Source organism: Camelina sativa, chromosome 13, assembly GCF_000633955.1.
Source record: "Camelina sativa cultivar DH55 chromosome 13, Cs, whole genome shotgun sequence".
Classification (NCBI taxonomy): domain Eukaryota; kingdom Viridiplantae; phylum Streptophyta; class Magnoliopsida; order Brassicales; family Brassicaceae; genus Camelina; species Camelina sativa.
In genome coordinates, this window is record NC_025697.1 from 19,520,741 (window position 1) to 19,541,113 (window position 20,373).

Below are 20,373 nucleotides of genomic sequence, written 5' to 3' on the forward strand. Positions count from 1 at the left end.
TCGTTACAAACGTGTTTTGTGTTTTTATTTAATTTTAACCAACTCTCTTATATAGTACTTGACACTTGTGTACATGTAGATATATGTTTATTATTTACTAGACGCCTGAGGAATTAAAATGATCCATTATTGTACTGTATTACATAAAAATCCAAATGTTGGTTACAAAACGTGTTTTGTGTTTCTTCATTTATATTTAACCAACTCTTCTGTTTTGAGTTTCATTTTGAATAATATAATTGGAAGAATACAGAACATTACTGAAAAGTAAATAATGAATTCTTTCTTTTTGATATGGATTGAATTTTTAATTATTGTGAAAACTATTTTGTTTGTCATAGGGAATTAAAATCAGGATATATAAAAATATTTTTGTAATGGAATTGTGTTTTTAAGTTTTTTTTTTTTTTCCGACAATACAATAAATTAGAAGACTAGTCTCTTCCAAACGATCGATGAAACACAAAAATTGACGAAACAAAGAGAGTTGCGCTGGTTTTGATTTTGTTTCCTAAATGCCGTCAACATATATATAAGAGACACTTACGGTGTCGTCTTGCAATTAAAGAAGAAACATGTCATGAGAAAGCAGGAATCAAAGAATGAAATGAACCAAGCAAAGCAAGAAAGAGACGTAGGTAGTAGACAAAGCAAAGCAATATGCATATGGTGGCCTCACGGGGGTTACAAAGGTCTGAAAATTGTGCAAGTGAAAACGTATTGACTTTGTTTTTGTTTTCATATCCTTTTACCTTCATTTTCAATACCTGATGATGATTGATGAATAAACAAAATGTTTACGATATATTAAATAATATATATATATATAACAACGACAGCTTCTGTCATCTTTTCTCTTATGTCGTATTTTAGAATTTTTGAAGATCCATCACATTTGTGATTGTAACGTGAAGCGTTCAAGCGCAGCATGCCTGCATGAGTTTGATTGAACCAAACTTTAAGACTGAATCCCGGTTTATTAAGTTGTAATTCCCGGTTTAGAATGGTACACTTGTAATTTCCGGTTTAAATCTAGTGGATTAAGATTAGAAAACCAAAGCAACCGTTGGAAAAAAAAAACAAAGACGAAGCAGTTTCTTCAAAAGAAAACACAATTCGCGTCTCCGAGTAAGTGAGAGAGAGAGTAACTTCTGATAATGAAAAAAATGGTGAACGCGGTGGTGGTGATGGCTTGTGTAACCGCCGGAATCATCATCATCGGAATGTTAAACGAAGTCGAAGGGATTCAGATATTGTCGAAATCAAAGCTAGAGAAGTGTGAGAAAACATCAGATTCTGGTAATCTCAATTGTTCAACTAAGATCGTTTTAAACCTCGCTGTTCCTAGTGGATCCGTAAGTCCTTTTTAATCTGTTTTGTTCTTCTGTATTATGCATGCGATTTTGTGTTTCATCGGTTTTGATTTTTTTTTTTTTTTGTTGGTTTTATAAAAAGAGTGGAGGAGAGGCTTCGATTGTAGCGGAGATAGTGGAGGTTGAAGATAACTCCAGTAGTAATATGCAAATCGTACGGATTCCACCGGTTATTACAGTCAACAAATCTGCAGCATATGCTCTCTACGATCTTACTTACATTAGGGTATCTATGAATTTGTGTTTAAGACTTTGATCATCATGAATTTGGTCTAGTGTTGCTAGTTTTAGTGTGGGTTTGACCTTTTTAAAAAAACGTTTTAGGATGTACCTTACAAACCTCAAGAGTATCATGTCACGACTCGTAAGTGTGAGCCTGATGCTGGACCACATATTGTACAAATATGTGAGAGGTAAGGATGTGCTTTTAACGCCAATTTTCTCTATATATATACTAACATTGATCACCTGAGTTTGATGAGTACCTTTTAACTGATTTCATGTGACGATTATACAGGTTACGGGATGAGAAGGGTAACGTTTTGGAGCAGACTCAGCCAATGTGTTGTCCATGTGGACCGCAGCGAAGAATGCCTTCGTCTTGTGGAGATATTTGTATGTGTTTTTTTTTTTTTTTGGTTTCATTTAACATTTCCTCCTCTTGTATCGCTTGTTGGAGAGACTCATTCCTTCAACTGACTTTGACTAGTTGATAAGATGATAAAAGGGAAGGCAAATACCGCGCATTGCCTTCGTTTTCCAGGTGACTGGTATGAATCCTTCAATTGTATGGTCTTCTTAGCTTCATGGTTTTTGTGCACTTACGTACCCTTGTTGAGTTTGGCCTCTTTCTTTCTGTCCTTTAGGTTTCATGTTTTCGGTATTGGACAGCGGTCACTAGGATTTAGCGTGCGAGTTGAGTTGAAGACAGGAACTAGAGTTTCAGTATGTCTTCGGTTTTTTAAAGCTGGTTTTGGTTCCCAAGTTAGTCAACCTTATGATTGATTTTTTATTTTTTAAATCTCAGGAAGTGATCATTGGTCCTGAAAACAGAACAGCTACTGCAAATGATAATTTCCTCAAGGTTAATCTCATTGGAGACTTTGCTGGTTACACAAGTATTCCTTCTTTCGAAGACTTCTATCTTGTTATCCCAAGAGAGGTAATTAACTAGCTACTGATTAATCCATTTTAAAGTCTCTTTTAACTTGCACCGCTCTGTAATAATGCTAAAATAAAAAATCCTTCCGGTTCAAAAAAGACGGCTATAGCAGGACAACCAGGGAACTTAGGCGCCAATTACTCAATGTGGATGCTTCTTGAAAGAGTGAGGTTTACATTAGATGGCTTAGAATGTAATAAAATTGGTGTTAGCTATGAAGCTTTTAACAGCCAACCAAATTTCTGCTCTTCACCATATTGGAGTTGCTTGCATAATCAATTATGGAACTTTCATGAGGTTAGTACAAATGTTATAGCTTTCTAACACCTTATTACTGCATCATTGTTTCACTTCATCATTGTTTCACTTCAACGTGTAACAAAGTCTGTTTCAGGCAGATATGAACCGGATCAATCGACACCAACTTTCTTATTATGGATTAGAAGGAAGATTTGAGAGGATCAATCAACATCCAGTTATGTGTCAACTTTACTAGTTTCTGAATCAGTAGAACATGAGATTTGATATTGACTTATTGACTTTTTCGTTACATGAGATACAGAACGCGGGACCTCACTCGTTCTCCATCGGAGTCACAGAAACACTCAACACAAATCTTCTGATAGAGCTAAGAGCTGATGATATTGAATACGTTTTCCAGAGGTAAAAAAGACTTAAAAGTACATTCTAGAAATGATGATTACCAAGTAAAGTAACGTTTCTGTGGTTGTAGGAGTCCTGGTAAGATCATAAACATCGTTATACCGACATTTGAGGCACTTACTCAATTCGGAGTTGCTGCAGTCACAATTAAGAATACTGGTGAAGTAGAAGCATCTTATAGCTTAACGGTATTATTAAAAACTAAACCTTACGTCGAAATTTGATAGCAAGAAAAAGTTTCTTTGATATATGAATTGCATCTTGTTTCCTTTGACGCAGTTCGATTGCTCCAAAGGCGTTGCTTTCGTTGAGGTAACTAACTCTTAGTTAATCTTCTAAGAAGAAAGCATTGTTAAAGGAATGTTACAAACTGATGTTGTTGTTTTCAGGAGCAATTCTTTATTATAAAACCAAAAGCAGTTACAACTCGGTCTTTTAAGTTGTATCCCACTAAAGATCAGGCCTCAAAATATATATGCACAGGTGATCCTGAACCTTCTTATCTTACAAACTACCTGATATCTTATTTGTATCAAGAATGATCATTTCTAGTTTTTTGTGTAGCTATACTCAAGGATTCTCAGTTCAGCGAAGTAGACAGAGCCGAGTGTCAGTTCAGCACAACGGCCACTGTCCTTGACAATGGAACTCAGGTTACCCTACTATGAAATTTTATATGATTCTTGTTTAAATGTTTGATATCGAACATTCATTAACTGACCAGTATCTTTAACATGCAGGTTACTAATCCATTTCAAATTCCAGAGACTTATCCTAAAGGTTTCTTTGAATCGATTAGGATACTGTGGACTAAAATCATCAATGGTTTAATCGATTTCATCACGGGGGACACTTGCAGGTTACACACTTCTCCTAACTTTTAACTTCTCTTGAGAAATAATGAAATATTGAACCAATCAATCAATATTTGCAGAAACAAATGTTCAAGTTTCTTCGACTTCAGCTGCCACATTCAATACGTTTGCTTAAGCTGGATGGTTATGTTCGGCCTTCTCCTCGCTCTTTTCCCAACCAGTAAGCATTTTCAAACCGCGACCGCAACCTCAAATCACTAACATAATATCTCGATTATAACGTGTTTTGTTTTAACAGCTTGTGTGCTTCTCTGGCTCTTGCACCAAAAGGGACTATTTGATCCATTCTACGACTGGTGGGAAGATCATTTCGACTTAGACCATCATCGTAGACTATTACCCACTAGAGAAGACGCCTTGAACCGGCATCATCACCATCGCCATCACAACCATCGGCATGGTGTCATCAAATCCCATAATCACCATCGTAGGACACAACAGAGACACAAACACCATCGTGGCGAAAACGACGACAGTTTGCAGAAGATGATGCTTGGACGTGACCACCACAACGAGTCTCACTACTACAACCAACTTCACCGAGTACATAAAGATAGCAAGCAGAAGCAGCGTAGGAGAGCCAAGCACGGGATCGTCCTACCACGTGGACAGACGGAGGAGACAAAGGCTACCGGAGAGTTAAAGACTCAAAATTTATAGTGATCATGTGGAAGAAGTACGTATGTATCATGATATGATTATTCCACAGTAATATAGGGGGATAATGCTAATAACTATGTCATATAACACGATCAATTCCTTGTAGATTTGATAGGTTACATGTTTTTATATATGTCTTGACGATATGGTCCAAACATATCCTATTTGACATTTTAATACATACCCCACCTTCTTCTTTTTGACATTTTGTTCTTTTTATTTGTCAGTAGTGAATATTGTTTTAACTAAATAAAAATAAACTAGGTAACAACCCGCACTAATGTGCAAAATAAATCAATTTAAATAAAATTATTATGAGTCAAATTATAATTATTGAATTAACATCCGTTTGTGTCAAACGTAATATGTAATTAAAATATTTTTAATTCAAATTTTCTTTTATTTCGTGTTAAAATACGTCTCACCCGTGAAATTTTTGAATGTAAAAAAGTTTTAACGTAGTTCGAGAAAATAATGATAAAATATTATTATTTATGCCAACATGTCTTTTGTGCAATTTATTGAAACAGGACAAATGATTAAATAAAAAAATATTTTTTAAATTTTGTAAATTTTAGGAAGTGTAATATGTATTTACATAAAATGTAAAGATATGAGTAGTATTAAGTTCAAATTTGTATTTTAATTTGCTGATTTTCTTATTACTTTCATTTCTTTTTTTAGTGTTTGGGAAAAACTTTTGGTATATTATTTGATGAATAACTATTTTTACTAATAAAATTAGATGTTACATTTTAAAAAAAAATTAAAGTACACATAAACAAAATATAGTACAGGTGAAAAAAAGAAAAATTTGACAATATATATATTTTTTTTGATTAAACATATAATGGCATGTATTGTAAATAGTATTACCAAATATCGGTAAATTGCTAAAAAGTGTCTTAAACTATCCAGCGACAACACCTCTGCATTTTTTTCAAAATGCTTCCCTATTAATATATAGGGATTGTCTATGGAAATTTGACTAAAAAAACCTCAAATCTTGTATTGGTAATGTAGGAAATACTCTTTTGAATACAAAATTTAAATGTATTTTTTTTTTATCAATCAATTCAATATTGACTAAACTAAATATGTGTCTTTCACTTTACAATAATCATCGTAGAACCATACAAAAGCTTCAAAGCTTTCCACATAGTAAAATCATCATCATTACCTTTACCTAAAAAGAGTAATAATATTTAAAAAAAAAAAAAAAAAAAAAAAAAAAAAAAAAAAAAAAAAAAAAAAAANTTTAGCCGATCCAATCCACACAGTTCAATTACAATTTCTTCATCACAACTCAACAACATTTGTTTTAGACATTTCCCCTTGGTCACTCCAAGAACAACACAAAAGACGAAACCTTTACAATCACACTTTGTTGCTACGAACCCAAGCTTCCTTCATTTCTCCAATCTTCTTCTTCTTCTTCTTCTCCTATGGCGTCGACACCGAATCAGGAAGCAATCGACACTTTCATCAGCATCACCGGCGCTTCAAACGCCGTCGCCCTTCAGAAACTCGAGGTGATTCGAATTTTTTTTTACTCATCTCGATTCATATTTCTTTTTCAAAAGCAATCTATTCATATCGGAATGTTTCTCGGCGAATCGGTTAACTGAAAAGTTCCATATGACTGACGATCGTTCTCTTGTTAGGGTTGAAATTAAAGTCGCAATTTTTAGTTCATTGGATGGTCTGATTGAGTTTATACAATGGTTTTACATTGCTCTCTTTAGCTCGTTCGTTGATGAGTGTGTAATATTGTAATTTTGAGAGCTGATTGTATCGAAAAGTAGGAAACTTTGGTTTTAATTGATTGTTTTCTTTTCTCCAATCTTATGCAGGAACATCGTGGTGATCTTAATCAAGCTGTGAATGCATATTTCAGTGAGGGGGCTCGAAATGTGTATGACATCATCTATATCTCACTGATGATTGTTTATTTTCTTCTTTCTCAGCTATGCAAAGTTATCATTTTTGTTTTTTTATGTGGTGTACGTTGTTATGCTCTTTGTACAGGGTACATGAAGCACCGGTTAATGCCCTTCATGACGATGAAATGGATATAGATGATGTGATTCCAGCTCCGCAGTCTCCTCTATCTATGTTCAATGCAGCTAGAACAATTGGCCGTCCTTTTTCTCTTTTGGATTCGGACTTTGCTAGAGGTATATTTGATAGTGATCCTCTTATGCCACGCCCTCCGTTTGTTAGTCATCCCAGAGAGGTTAGGCAGATACCAATAGAGGTTAAGGATAGCAGCAGTGGGCCATCAGGACGATCTAGTGATGCTCCTACTATTGAGGATGTGACTGAAACAACACATGTTCAAGGTCCAGCTACTCAAGGAACTGTTATTATAGATGAAGAGAGTGATGATGATATTCCTTATGCACCCAGGGGACAAAGTAGGCAAGACGGACTTGCTGGTTCTGTAGCCAATAATAATCAAGATTACAATGATATTGAAGAAGAAATGATCAGAGCTGCCATTGAGGCCTCAAAGAAGGAGGCTGGGGTAAGCTTCTCTAAGAGAATAGCCACCATTGTGGTTTGTCTTCTTGTTTAGTTTGGCTTACTGGATTAGCAAATTTTATGAGCTTTTATAATTTTTTTATAGGGATCAACTAACCCTTTGCTTGAAGAGAGGCCCCCTCACATGGAAGATGATGACGACATAGCAAAAGCTGTTACAATGTCATTGAAGGTCTATGGTTGTCTCCTCTCTTTTATTTTCGCTGTCATATCCCTTTGATCTCTTTTAACATAAGTTAGTGCAGTCAGCGGAGGAAGAGGTTTTGCGCGGTCAAGGGTATAAGGCCTCAACCTCAGAAATAGGAGCTTCTGAAGTGACTGCTGCTCAAGGACCTCAGGATACCCAAGCCCTGAACGGAAGGTTTGTTGGTTCTTTTCTATATTACTTTGCTAATGTGTTATCTCCGAGTTTGATACTTGCAGTTGTAGAAACTTCTGTCAAGCAGTTTGTCTGCTGGTGTTTGTCAAAAAGTGGAGGCCTAACAAATTGTCTTGTTTTGTTGTCTAGATTGGCAGCTCCTAGCTCACCATTTGAGGATGACTCCGATGATGTTGATGAGCAACCTCTTATAAGACACAGGCCAAGACGTGCAGCATCGGGATCTCTGGCTCCACCTAACGTTGATCGTTCCCGGAGTGGGAGTCCTGAAGAAGAACGTGCAAGTATTAATCCCGAGGAGCGTGGCAGTGGGTTTCCTTCAGAGGTATCCATAAAATCTGTTTAATTAATTACACCGTTACCTGACTAGAATTCCAGTATTACTTGTAAATTAGGAATTCTATAGTAGCTAATCCTTGTCATTGTTGATATTCTATTGTGTATGCTCAAGTGGGGAGGCATTTCGTCTGAGGAACATGATGAAGCTGTCATGCTTGAGGCGGCCATGTTTGGTGGCATTCCTGAAACTGGATATAATCCTCCTCTTCCATTCTTGCCTCCTCAGCCGAGGGCTCAACCACCTCCACCCTCACCTTCACTGACAGCTCAGAGGTTAATACGGGAACAGCAGGTTAGGCAACACTTACTAGCTGCTTGACCAAACCTTTTTATTTATCAAGGTTTATGGGTGATAATAAAATTCTTGAGCTGCTACATCATGTAGGATGATGAGTATCTTGCATCCCTGCAAGCTGACCGAGATAAAGAAATTAAATCCATTAGAGAGGAAGAAACTGCTAGAAAGGCTTTTCTGGAGGAAGAAAAGAAAAAAGAGGAAGAAGCTCAAAGAAAACTCGAGGAAGAACAGGTGCCGCTTCTGTTCTCACATATAACCCTCTTTCTAAATCTGCGTTCAAACAAGTTTTCCAGTTTTCCTGTAATTATTGACTGCCGATTGTTACCAAGACTCCTGCTAGTTGATAGAGAAAGATCAGTCTAAATCATAGGCAACTTTGGAAACCCTTTCTTACTTGAGAAAGATGGAACTCTATACCATACAATACAATGATGATTATGAAAAGTAGTTTCGCACTGCTATGTAGCCTGGTTTTCACAAGTTTTAGTGAAGGCAATCTTGTTGCTTACTACGGTTTTTTTTACTCTGAATGTTGTTGCAGGAGCTAGAGAGGCAGCTAGATGCAAAAGAAGCATCTCTATCTAAGGAGCCACAAGCAGACGAAGAGAATGCCATTACCCTTCTAATCCGGATGCCAGATGGCACCCGACGTGGCCGCCGGTTCCTTAAATCCGACAAACTCCGAGTCAGTTTTCTAATCAGTTTTATTTTGCATTACTCGAAGTTTCTCCATAAAAATAACTGTTGTCTTTGCTGTTTTGCAGTCTCTTTTTAACTTTATAGACATTGCCAGAGTGGTGAAACCCAACACTTACAGACTGGTAAATCTTCTGCCTCTACATAAATAAATATCTCATCTTTTGGCATATAGAACACGCTTATAGGATGTTATGAGGGCTGGTTACATATCGGGTTAATGACTAGTTGAGGTTCAGGCTTCAGACCTGATCTAACCCGGCCCTGGGGCTGTGCTGGCTAGGCAGAGGTTAACTGCCCTGATTTAAAGCAAAAAAATGATATGCTTGGCTGGTTTGGTCCTATAAATCAGTTTAGATCTTAAAGGTCTGAAAAAGCCGGTCTTTAAAGTTTTGATGTGGTGAAAACAGGTGAGGCCATATCCAAGGCATGCGTTTGGAGATGGAGAAAGTGAGTCTACCTTGAACGATCTTGGGCTGACCAGCAAACAAGAAGCATTGTTCCTTGAGCTTATCTAAAGTAAGTTTTAGCTTTTAAATATCAGACTTACATTTGTCTGCTGCTTAGAAACTCTTTAATTTTCAAGTTATTTTTATCTTTCTTTAAAGTATCTGTTGGGGGGGATTATATTATGAGTTATAAAACCGGTTTCAGTTGTACATACATTACTGCCTAATGTGTCTGGCTCTCAATCTCTCAAGTATAATGTTTGTCATCTTCAACTTTGCTGTTTTAAACTTGCCCACAAATTAGAATAGTTGAAACAACTTTTTCAAATACTTTTTTTTTTTTACATTCACAATATCATATTGCTCGGAAAGTGTAACCACCACATCACACCACTAGACTTTCCCATATCCGATGCGCCTTTTAGGCGGAGTCGCATCACACCAAATCCTCTGGTAAATCCCGATTAGAACGTTTAGTGTTTCAAGCGCAATCGAAGTTTCTACTCTTTGCTTTACGTACATTGTGTAGGAACATTTGATTACTTTTTCACCACAAATAGATATTGCATCCCAATATATGTTTGAAGTATCCAAAACTTTCCAAGAGCAAAAACGAACAAATTTTGACATGGGTTGGTTTGGGAGTCAAAAACAGAGTGAAATAGGGTAAAGAAATGAGAACAAACCGAAAATAGAGTTTTGTTATAAGAGAGAAACAGAACAACAGTTGATGCATTGTATAGAAAATCATTCAATGAAACTGGAAAGAAAGAAAATGGTACTAATGAGTAATGTGAACTAATGTATTAATTCATTCTTCAAACAGTAACAGTCATAAAATGCAATAAAGAACATGACTTGGGGACAGTAAGCACAACATCACACCACTCAATCTTCCCATAAACCTTACGTCCATTACGCCTTTCAAGAGCAATCTCGGCACACCAAATCATCTTCTTCTTAGGATCTGTACCACGCACATCATTCTCCCACAAAACCACAATTTTTCCACTATAACCCACCAATCTAACAAAAAGACCTTGATTTGGTAATTTCGGTAATTTTGGTAGTTTTGCCAAACCCTTCAAATATCTCCACTGTCTTCTCTCTGAGTCGTACCATACCACACTACGTCTTCCATAAGAGTAGATTACGTTGTCTACTACTGCGCCAGCAAAATCAGTGGGATTCCAACGCAAAGGTATCTCTAATCCTACCACATCCCATTTATTTTCTATGGGCTTGTAAACCAGATTTTTATCCCCAAACAGGTAAAGCTTCCCGTCCAAAACTAAACTTGTTGATACGTACCTACCACGTATCTCCGCGCTAGGGCTCGGCACATGCTCCCATGTTTGGGTTTCGGGATCAAAACACTCGATAAATGTCGAGTAATCAGGATCATTGCATCCTTCCACTACATATATCTTCCCATCAAGAACCCTAATTAAGGGATTCTTTTTGGCCGTCTGCATGCTTGGAGTTTTCTGTAAAGTATGAGACCGGCAGTCCATGAATAAGATCCTAGACGAGAAGGCGCCATCTCCTAATACGCCAATCATATATATATTAGAACCAATGGCGATACGAGTCGACTCAGTCGAAGAAGTGAGATTGTAAGTTGGAACTGAGACCATAGTGTGATTCGTTAGGATACTATGTGGTCTAAAGCAGGAAGCGAACCATCGTGAGTTAAAGTTAGGGTTAGGGTTTCGAGTTGTTCTCTTGCATAAAGTGAACCAGCGTGCATCAGATTGATCAGAACTGAAACCTAAGCTCAAATAAAGACAATTCTCGATGTTTCCTAAGAGCGTTCGGATCTCGTAAAGCTCAAGCGATTCCACGAGGGAGCGGAATCTCTTGGAAACTATGGAGAGAATCGGGTAGTACAATCTGGAGACACGGGCTAAACAGTTCAACCACAAATCATCAGGAAGATAAGGCAAATCAACCTGTGAATTCCTCATTAGCACAAAACGCTAGCTCCAAGAAAACTCAAAGAGCTAGCCTTCCTTGTTAATTATTACTCTTTATTATATACTGGATAAATATATATTCCTTAAACTTAGCTGAATTCGTATAGCTGTATATATTCTGTAAATCAATCTAGATTTAGGTATTATACTAGTCCTATTAGGAAATCATCTTCATGTGTAACAAAATCGAACCGGATAGGCCAAAACTTGATTTAGACGGATAATGATGAGCTGCCAAAGTGTATTTTGGACTGATTTGATAATAAGGCAAAACAGAGCGAAACAGAGAAGAGAGGAAAACACAACATCTACGTAACCGAGCACATGAATAAAACAGAGTTCTTGTAAGAGGGAGGAACAATAATATAAGCTCATGGTTATATATTTGTATTATGCTTTAAGCCGTAGGATATATCTATAATCATCATATTAAATAAATAAAAAATGATATAACCATGTTCAAGCAAAAATAGCTCATGGTTTTGTTCATCAAACAGTAGCGGTAATAACTTCCAAAATATCATATGGTTCGGAAAGTTTAAGCACAATGTCACAGCACTCAATCTTCCCATACATATCTTCTGTGTTGCGTCTTTCAAGCGCAATCTCAGCACAATAAATCACCTTCTTACCTGCCAGGTACTACTTCCTTTTCCCACAAAACCATAATCCGTCCACCATAATCCGTCCACCATAATCCACCATTCTAACTTGCGTCGGTAGTTTAGGAAGTTTTGCCAAACCCTTCAAATGTCCAACCATTCTTCTCTCGGGGTCATACCACCAGATCATGCCGTAATTGTGATAATAATAGATTACATTATCTATTACGCAAGAAGAATAAAGGGAAGCCAAATGCAAAAGACCCTCCAATGACACTTTTATTCCCAAACAGGTAAAGTTTTCCGTTGATTGCTAGGCTACGTAGTTCGTCGCTCTTGTCTATGTCCGCGCTAGGGCATGGCAAATACTCCCATATTTGGGTTTTTGGATCGAAAAATTCGATCATATTCGAGGAATCGGGATTTTTGCAGCCTTTCACTACATATATTTTCCCATCAATAACATTTACGAGGGGGCGGTTTCGGGACATCTGCGTGCTTTGGAGCTTTGTGCGAGGTGTGAGACCTGCAGTCCATGAAGAAGACTAGCTTAGTAGAGTAGGAAGCGTCGAAGTATACGCCAATGATGTAAATATTAGAGCCAGTTTCTGCACGAGGCCACCCAAAAGGAGGATAATAAATGCAAGTTGGAACTGATCTACCAACTCATGATTGTCACTTAACTTCTTCTCTTCATTGATAGTGTGATTCGTTAGGATTCTTTGTGGTCCATTGTAGGAAGTGAACCATCGTAAGTTAAGGTCAGGGTTAGGGTTAGGATTAGGGCTACGGTTAGGGATTGGAGTTAGGTTTCGACATAAAGTGAACCAACGTCAACGTGGCCTAGTTTCAGAACTTAAATGTAAGCGCACATATAGACACTTCTCAGTGCGTCCTAAAAGCGTCCGGGTTTTGTAAAGCTCCAGTGATGCAACGAGAGAACACAATCTCTTGGAAACTAAGGAGAGAGTCGGGTAGTACAACCTTGAGACACAAGCTAAGCAGTGCAAACTAGTTCTATATATGTTGGTAGAAGTTTCTATTTCCTAATTCTAGTTGTATCCAAATTTTTATTTCCTAATACTAGAAATAATTATATTTCACGATCTCACTATTCACAAACAGTAATAAATGTCTATTTTCCTAATTCTGAATAGTAAAGTGTCTCTATGTAATAACATAACATATCTATGATGATCAAAAGTATTTTTTTTTTTTTTTTTAAATCATACAATATGTAAATTCAAACTTATGTAGTCCCACACTAACAAAATTTGCACAAAAGTGATTATGTCATGGTCTACTTAATTTTATAATATAAAACAGAAAAAATGTGACATAATCACATTTCATGAATTTAACTTGGTGATTTGATGGTATGACAAAAAAATTGGAATCACTACTTTTAAGGAGTTGTAAGAATTAAGATGTATTGAAAAATAGACACATCCTATTAATTTCATGTTTTACACAACTTGATCCTTGTCGACAGGCCATTGTGAAGCTCTTGACCGAAACCATCAACTCGTTGATTACTGAACCTCAAGAACCAATAAGCTACATCCGAATCAAAAGATCACTTCATGATATCCACCAAACTATTCCGTCATGTTAACCAAAGGAAAACTTTTCTGAGTATCTTTAAAGTAAAAGCTCAAGAAGCCAAGAAACAAGACTGTACCAACTCCTAGTCCTAGACAACAACAACAATGACTAATTTTTAGATAGAATAAGGACATTTTTGTTCTCATGTCTTTTTTTTGGGAACATATATGGGTGATTTACTCAAATGTTATCCATCTTAGGTAATATTATCAGAATCTACAAACAAAGATTTTATTACTAGAATATTTCGGTTATTTTCAAACTATCCAGCGTGCCCTTGTTTTATATTACCGGAAAAAATATTATTACAAAAATGTCATTGCCACGTTAGACGCCATGTCAGAAATCGCTGACGTGTAACCATAACTCAGCCATAACACGTTACAGAGGATTGTTGCGGCTGAGTTATATATATGTTGAGGCTGAGTTATGGAAAAAAACATTTGAGTAAGAGCGGACGGCTGACTTAGAGCATAACTCAGCCAAGGGTTACGGCTGACTTATTAAAATCTGGCTGAGATATGCTCTAACTTAGCCGTCCTTACGGCTGAGTTTTCACCCGATGGTTGAGTTGTCAAAATTTTGGCTGAGTTATCACTACGACACGGCTGAATTACCATTTTCCGACAGGCTGAGTTATGAAAACGGCTGACTTATGAGATGTTGTTACGACTGAGTTATCGTACAACTCAGCCGTGATAGGCTGACTTATCGTACAACTCAGTCATGATAGGCTGACTTATCATACAACTCAACCATTTGACGGCTGACTTAGTAGCAAAAGACTAATTACTAGAATGTTATTCAGTTACAGCTGACTTATTAAACGATATGGCTGAGTTACATATTTTCAGTTGATGAAACGGCTGAATTTGGCAGCATTTTTTTTGCTTTTTAATTACTGTAATGTTTTTCATGTTGTGACTGAGTTTTATATAGGCTGAGTTATTAATTGTTTGATGGCTGACTTGCCACATCGGACGCAGCATCCATGTCAGCATTCCATGTCATCTTTTTTTTTCTCCGGAAATACGAAACGTCGTTCGACTCTTGTTCTTCAACTGGTAAATAAGTGAACTATTTACCTTCTTCTTCACCTTGTTCTTATACTTCTTCTTCACTTTTCTTCTTCACCTTGTTCTTATACTTCTTCTTCACTTTTCTTCTTCACCTAGTTCTCTCTACTTCTTCTTCACCTTGTTCTTTATTTTCTTTCATGGATCCAGTTCCGGTGCTAGTTGTTTCCGGTAATTGGGTAAAGAAACAGAGATATGCATTTAACACGGACGATAGAGGGTGTATAGTTGTGCATATCGATGGTGGCACAACACACGACAAGCTTGAGGAGCTTGTTCTTGAAGACTACGGATTGGACGTGTTGAGCCATGAGTTAAAGCTGAGCTACATGTTCTTGAACAAGGCACTGAAACTAATGGCGCATGATACTCCACCAGTTTTTGTCTCCAATGATCGACAGTTGCAATGTTTTTTGGGGCTATTGAAAACCGATCAGCTACGTCTCTGTGTAGAGTTTTCGGTGAAAGAGTCTACAGAAACTAGTGGAGCTAGAGGAAGTATGATTTGGCCAATCAGTGACTTAGAATCTACATACGAAGTGTACAGTGGGGGATTTGAAGGCACTTGTTTTGATTATGGTAAGATCGTTGACAAAGAAAACGAAGAAGAAGAAGAAGCTGTCGAAGTAGCATCTGACGAAGAAGAAGACAATGAATTTCCAAGCCGATTTGATTTTTTCGACGACTCCGATGGTGAGTCATCTGATGACGAGCAATTTTCTGTATTGGGCGAGCCTCAAAGTAAAGAGGAAGAGGAAGATCCACCTACTCCGCCTCCTCAGAAGAAAGCTCATAAAGATGAATCCGGAGGCTATTAGGTTGGAGGTGTCAACGCTAAAAATTGCTGTAGGACAAAGATACATGAGCAAAAAGGAGTTCAGAATCACGTGAAACTTATTTCGGTTAGGGATGGATTTGATTTTAATGTACCAGTATCAAACCCGAGACAAGTGGTTTTTAGGTGTTGGGTTAAAGGATGTCTTTGGAGAGTTCGTGCATCTGTACAAGGGGATGACCCGGATTTTCATGTTCGTGTATACGATTCGGAACACACATGTTCTGTGACGGAACGTTCTACTAGATGCCGTCAATCAACAGCTGATGTACTGGCAGGTCTTTACAGGGACTATCTTGGTGATCTTGGTCCGGATGTTAAACCTAAAAGTGTCGGAGTCATTTTCAATAAGCAATTTAGTCTAAAGGTAATTACTATGTTTCGACTGACTTATTGATAATAATGGTTGAGTTATAGGTATGTATAGGCTGAGTTAATTATTGATAACAATGGCTGAGTTATAGGTATGTATAGGCTGAATTATTTACATTTTACGGCTCATTTATTGATTATTTAAGGCTGACTTATTCGAATGTATCGGCTGAGTTATTTATATATTATGGCTGATTTATTAATTTGTTGGTGTCGACAGATGGGTTATTGGAAGGCATATCGAACGCTGCTGAATGCAAGGCAGATCGATCAGGGAACTCCTGAGGAAAGTTTTAGCGAGTTGCCTTCTTACATATACAAGTTAAGAAGGGAAAATCCGGGTACAGTCACGCGTCTTCAAATAGATGATGAAGACAGATTCAAATATGTTTTTATTGCTTTTGGTGCGAGTATTGCTGGGTTTGCTTTCATGCGCAAAGTTGTTGTTGTCGACGGAACGTTTCTCCATGGTAGTTACAAAGGGACGCTTCTAACAGCCCTAGCTCAGGATGGTAACTTTCAAATTTTCTCATTAGCTTTCGCTGTTGTTGACACTGAAAATGATGAGTCTTGGCGTTGGTTTTTTACACAACTCAAAGTTGCCATTCCTGACGAAAAGGATCTTGCGATAATCTCCGACAGACATAAGTCAATAGGGAATGCGATTGGTCAAGTGTATATGTTGGCTTTGCGTGGAATTTGCACTTACCATTTGTATAAGAACATCTTCGTGAAGTTCAAAGGAAAACATTTGTTTCCTCTGGTGAAAAAAGCGGCAAGGTGTTTTAGGCTGTCTGATTTTAATGAGGCTTTCAATGAGATTGAAGCACGTCATCCCGAACTACATGGATACCTCCACGAGCTGGTGTCCGAATGTGGGCGCGTGTTCATTTCCCGGGTGAAAGGTACAATTTAATGACAAAGAATATTGCAGAATCAATGAACCATGCACTGTCAAATGCTATAATCGATACGGAATATGATGACCAGATGGTTTTCTGAACGGAGAGAGAATGCGAAATCGCAACTAACAACGCTCACTCGAGGTGTTGAGAAACTGTTACAGGTAAGTTTACATAACTCAGCCATAACAGCTTTCATATATCAGCCGTAACTGTTTCCATATATCAGCCATTACCATTATAGTTTCCATAAATCAGCCATAATTGTTTTCATAACTCAGCCATCATTGTTTTCATAATTCAGCCAAAACGTTTTTTTTGTTCTACTCCCTACTAGGACCGTGTCCCCGCAGCAAGACTTATGGAGGTACTAACGATTGATGCTGTACGTGTGCAAGTGAGATATGGATCATCTTTGTATGTTGTAAATTTGGAACTAAAAAATGCACATGTCGACGTTTCGACCACGAGAAAATACCATGCATCCATGCAATCGCAGCTGCAGAGCATATGGATGTGTCTCGTATATCCATGTGCGATCCGAAATTTAGGAGTGTCGATTTGGTTAATGGATGGGCTGATTCAATCATGCCTCCAGATCAATCATTCCCTGCTCTTGAAGCTGTGGATAATCAGAAGTGCTTGCCTCCGATTGTTGTGAACCAGCAAGGAAGGCCCAAGAAGTGTAGGATTAAATCATCTTTGGAAGTTTCCATTAAAAATAAACGCCCTAGGAAGCAACCAGCATGTTCGCGATGTAAGCAAGTTGGGCACAATGTGAAAACTTGTCGGATGTAGTTAGGGAGATTTGTTTTATTTTGTGTAATAACTCAACCGTAAAGTCGTATAAACCAGTCGTTTACTCTCAGATTTTTCATTTTGATAACTCAGCCGTCAAGTAATATATATCAGCTATCTACTATTGTTTCGTGTGATAACTCAGTCATTACTTATTATATAACTCAGCCATCAACGAGACCTTTCGTTTTCCCGTAAAACTATAACTCAGCTGTTAAGCAATATTTTGGCGGGAAACCGTAAGTTAACCTAATAATAGACGCGAACTTTCTTTTGATAACTCAGCCATTATAGATTGTTCATTTTGATAACTCAGCCATCACATGAATCGAGGTGACCTTTCGTTTTCCCGTAAAACTATAACTCAGCTGTAACTTTATTATAATTCAGCCTCAAAGTGAGAGTAGATACTAAAATGTGGAAGCATAAAAGGTGGATACATAGAACATATTAAGGTAAAACTGGAAATCACTGCTGGAAACCCTAAAGGATCTTAGAGACTTTGAGGGACAACCACAAAAGGTAACAGTTTTTGCATTTGCTTTCATAGTCTCCATAGCGGAGAGAATGGAAACCATAATCCAAACAACACATCCAAGCACAAGCGGGTGAAGGGAGTAACATGCTGTCAGGATAGCGATGGGAGGCTGCGTATGAGTTTCTCCGGGCCGTATTGTAACGAGATAACTCAAACAGAAAATCATTACCGGTTACCATGGCACCCGAAGACATCAGAGGATAATGATGTGCATCAAACAGTTGGAGGTAATGGACAGTCATAACCTCATTCCCTTGACAAATACTTAGTATTCCACATGCTAAGGTGGCATCAGCATCGGTCGGTACAATACGACTGAGAATATCAATCCCACGCTGGATATCTCTATCTTCAGCCACAACCCTTAGCCCTATGTAGTAAATGGCAATGGGGTTGCCGGCGTCAAAGCATTTGACGAAGAAAGGCATGTACCGCCCTTCAATTTGGAGGCCACCATCAGTGGCATTGGATGTATTGATTTGTGATGGATCAGTACGAAGGCAATAGATAGCAGCAGTCTTTAGAACTTCTTTACTGTATACTGCATTTTTCCCCTACGACCAGCCCTTAAAATAGAACCAAGTGACCACCATCGATCTTCTGCCGCAAGGGAAACGATTTTTATGAAAACATCGTCGGGGAGATCCGGCATCTTGGGTGCTCGAGCGGACATAGTGTCGTAAAAAATAATTTTATTCTAGTTTGTAGTTGAAATGTAATAGACTAAAGAAACGAAAATATTATACCTCAGTCACTTGGTTCTATCTGTATTTGAGAGGTAATAAATAGACTAATAATTTTATTTTTTAAGCAATATTTTTGCGGGAAAACTTAAGTTAATCCTGTAATAGACGCATTGACGAGACCTTTACGGATTTATAAATCACTATAACTCAGCCGTCACATGAATAAACGAGACCTTTCATTTTCCCGTAAATTTTATAACTCAGCCGTCAAGTCATATATATCAGCCATCGACTTCCAGATTATTCCTAGTGATAACTCAGCCATTACTTACTATAACTCAGCCGTCACATGAATCGACGAGACCTTTCGTTTTCCCGTAAAACCATAACTCAGCCGTTAAGCAATAATTTGGGGGGAAACCATAAGTTAACCTAATAATAGACGCGACCTTTCTTTTGATAACTATAACTCAGCCGTCACATGAATCGACGAGACCTTTCGTTTTCCCGTAAAACCATAACTCAGCCGTTAAGCAATAATTTGGGGGGAAACCATAAGTTAACCTAATAATAGACGCGACCTTTCTCTTTATATTCATATAATTCATTGTATCGTTTCGGTTTCTTCTTCTTCGCTCATTGCACCTATAAATATTGCATCTTCGACTAACAGTTCACCTTCAAATCTCATCTATCTTTATATTGCATTTCCGTCGATCGTTACACATGTAAGTCTCCTCTCCATGCCCTCTCAATCTATTGCATATTTTCCGATCATTGCATATATCAGTTGGTGACAGTTGTTTTTATTTTGATAGCCGAGCTATGGACGGAGAGGGTTCCAGAAGACGTGAAAAACGCAAGGCAGAGTGGGGAGAGGAAGACAATCAGCCATGGATGGCCAGCTCAAGTTCCAGTAAACTTCAAAGAAATGCAGATTTCGAGTGGGAAGAGGAAGCACTATTGGCCGTGTCTGAAGCTTTTACTCAGACGAGAGTCGTGGCCGAGGCGGAGACAAAAGATCGCTATGCAGGAAGAGAAGACCGCCCTCGAGCATCAAGTGGAACTAATCGACGCTCAAATATCCCAACTGTTACAAATCTTGGGTGGAGAACTTGTCGACTTAGAGACAGAACACAAGAGGTTAGAGGTTATGAGAGAGATTGCCGAGGCCGATGTCGAACAGTGCCTGGTTCATCCTCCTCTTGAATGGGGTAAACTAAAAGTTTGTGGCTCCTCCTCTTCTTAATCGGTTTTAAAAAGTTAATTTCATTGTACTGCCGTCTCGTCTTCTATGAACTCTGAACTATTTTCTTTTGATTTCTTTCGGTAATGATTAATATTAATATAATTTAACCGGTATTACATTATCTCAGCCATTACGGATTTACAAATCACTATAACTCAGCCGTCACATGAATCGACGAGACTTTTCGTTTTCTGTAAATTTTATAACTCACCCGTCAAGTCATATATATCAACCATTTACTTTCAGATTGTTTCTTGTGATAACTCAGCCATAACGCACTATAACTCATCCGTCAC

The 20,373-nt window shown here is 37.8% G+C and overlaps 2 protein-coding genes and 1 pseudogene across 2 annotated transcripts; 2 read left to right on the top strand and 1 right to left on the bottom strand.

The window, feature by feature from the left end:
- Positions 1,167–4,716, top strand: LOC104737176 (annotated as a pseudogene).
- Positions 6,028–9,711, top strand: LOC104737177 (plant UBX domain-containing protein 8-like). The gene is made up of 11 exons (XM_010457285.2): positions 6,028–6,265; positions 6,587–6,648; positions 6,762–7,260; positions 7,363–7,449; positions 7,523–7,638; positions 7,786–7,981; positions 8,108–8,287; positions 8,381–8,524; positions 8,835–8,978; positions 9,058–9,114; positions 9,400–9,711. Exons 1-11 carry the CDS (start codon positions 6,179–6,181, stop codon positions 9,505–9,507), a joined length of 1,680 nt encoding a protein of 559 aa, XP_010455587.1. The 5' UTR covers positions 6,028–6,178; the 3' UTR covers positions 9,508–9,711.
- LOC104737178 (putative F-box/kelch-repeat protein At4g11750) lies at positions 9,770–11,632 on the bottom strand. The gene has a single exon (XM_010457287.1). The coding sequence runs from the start codon at positions 11,403–11,405 to the stop codon at positions 10,257–10,259; it is 1,149 nt and encodes a 382-aa protein (XP_010455589.1). The 5' UTR covers positions 11,406–11,632; the 3' UTR covers positions 9,770–10,256.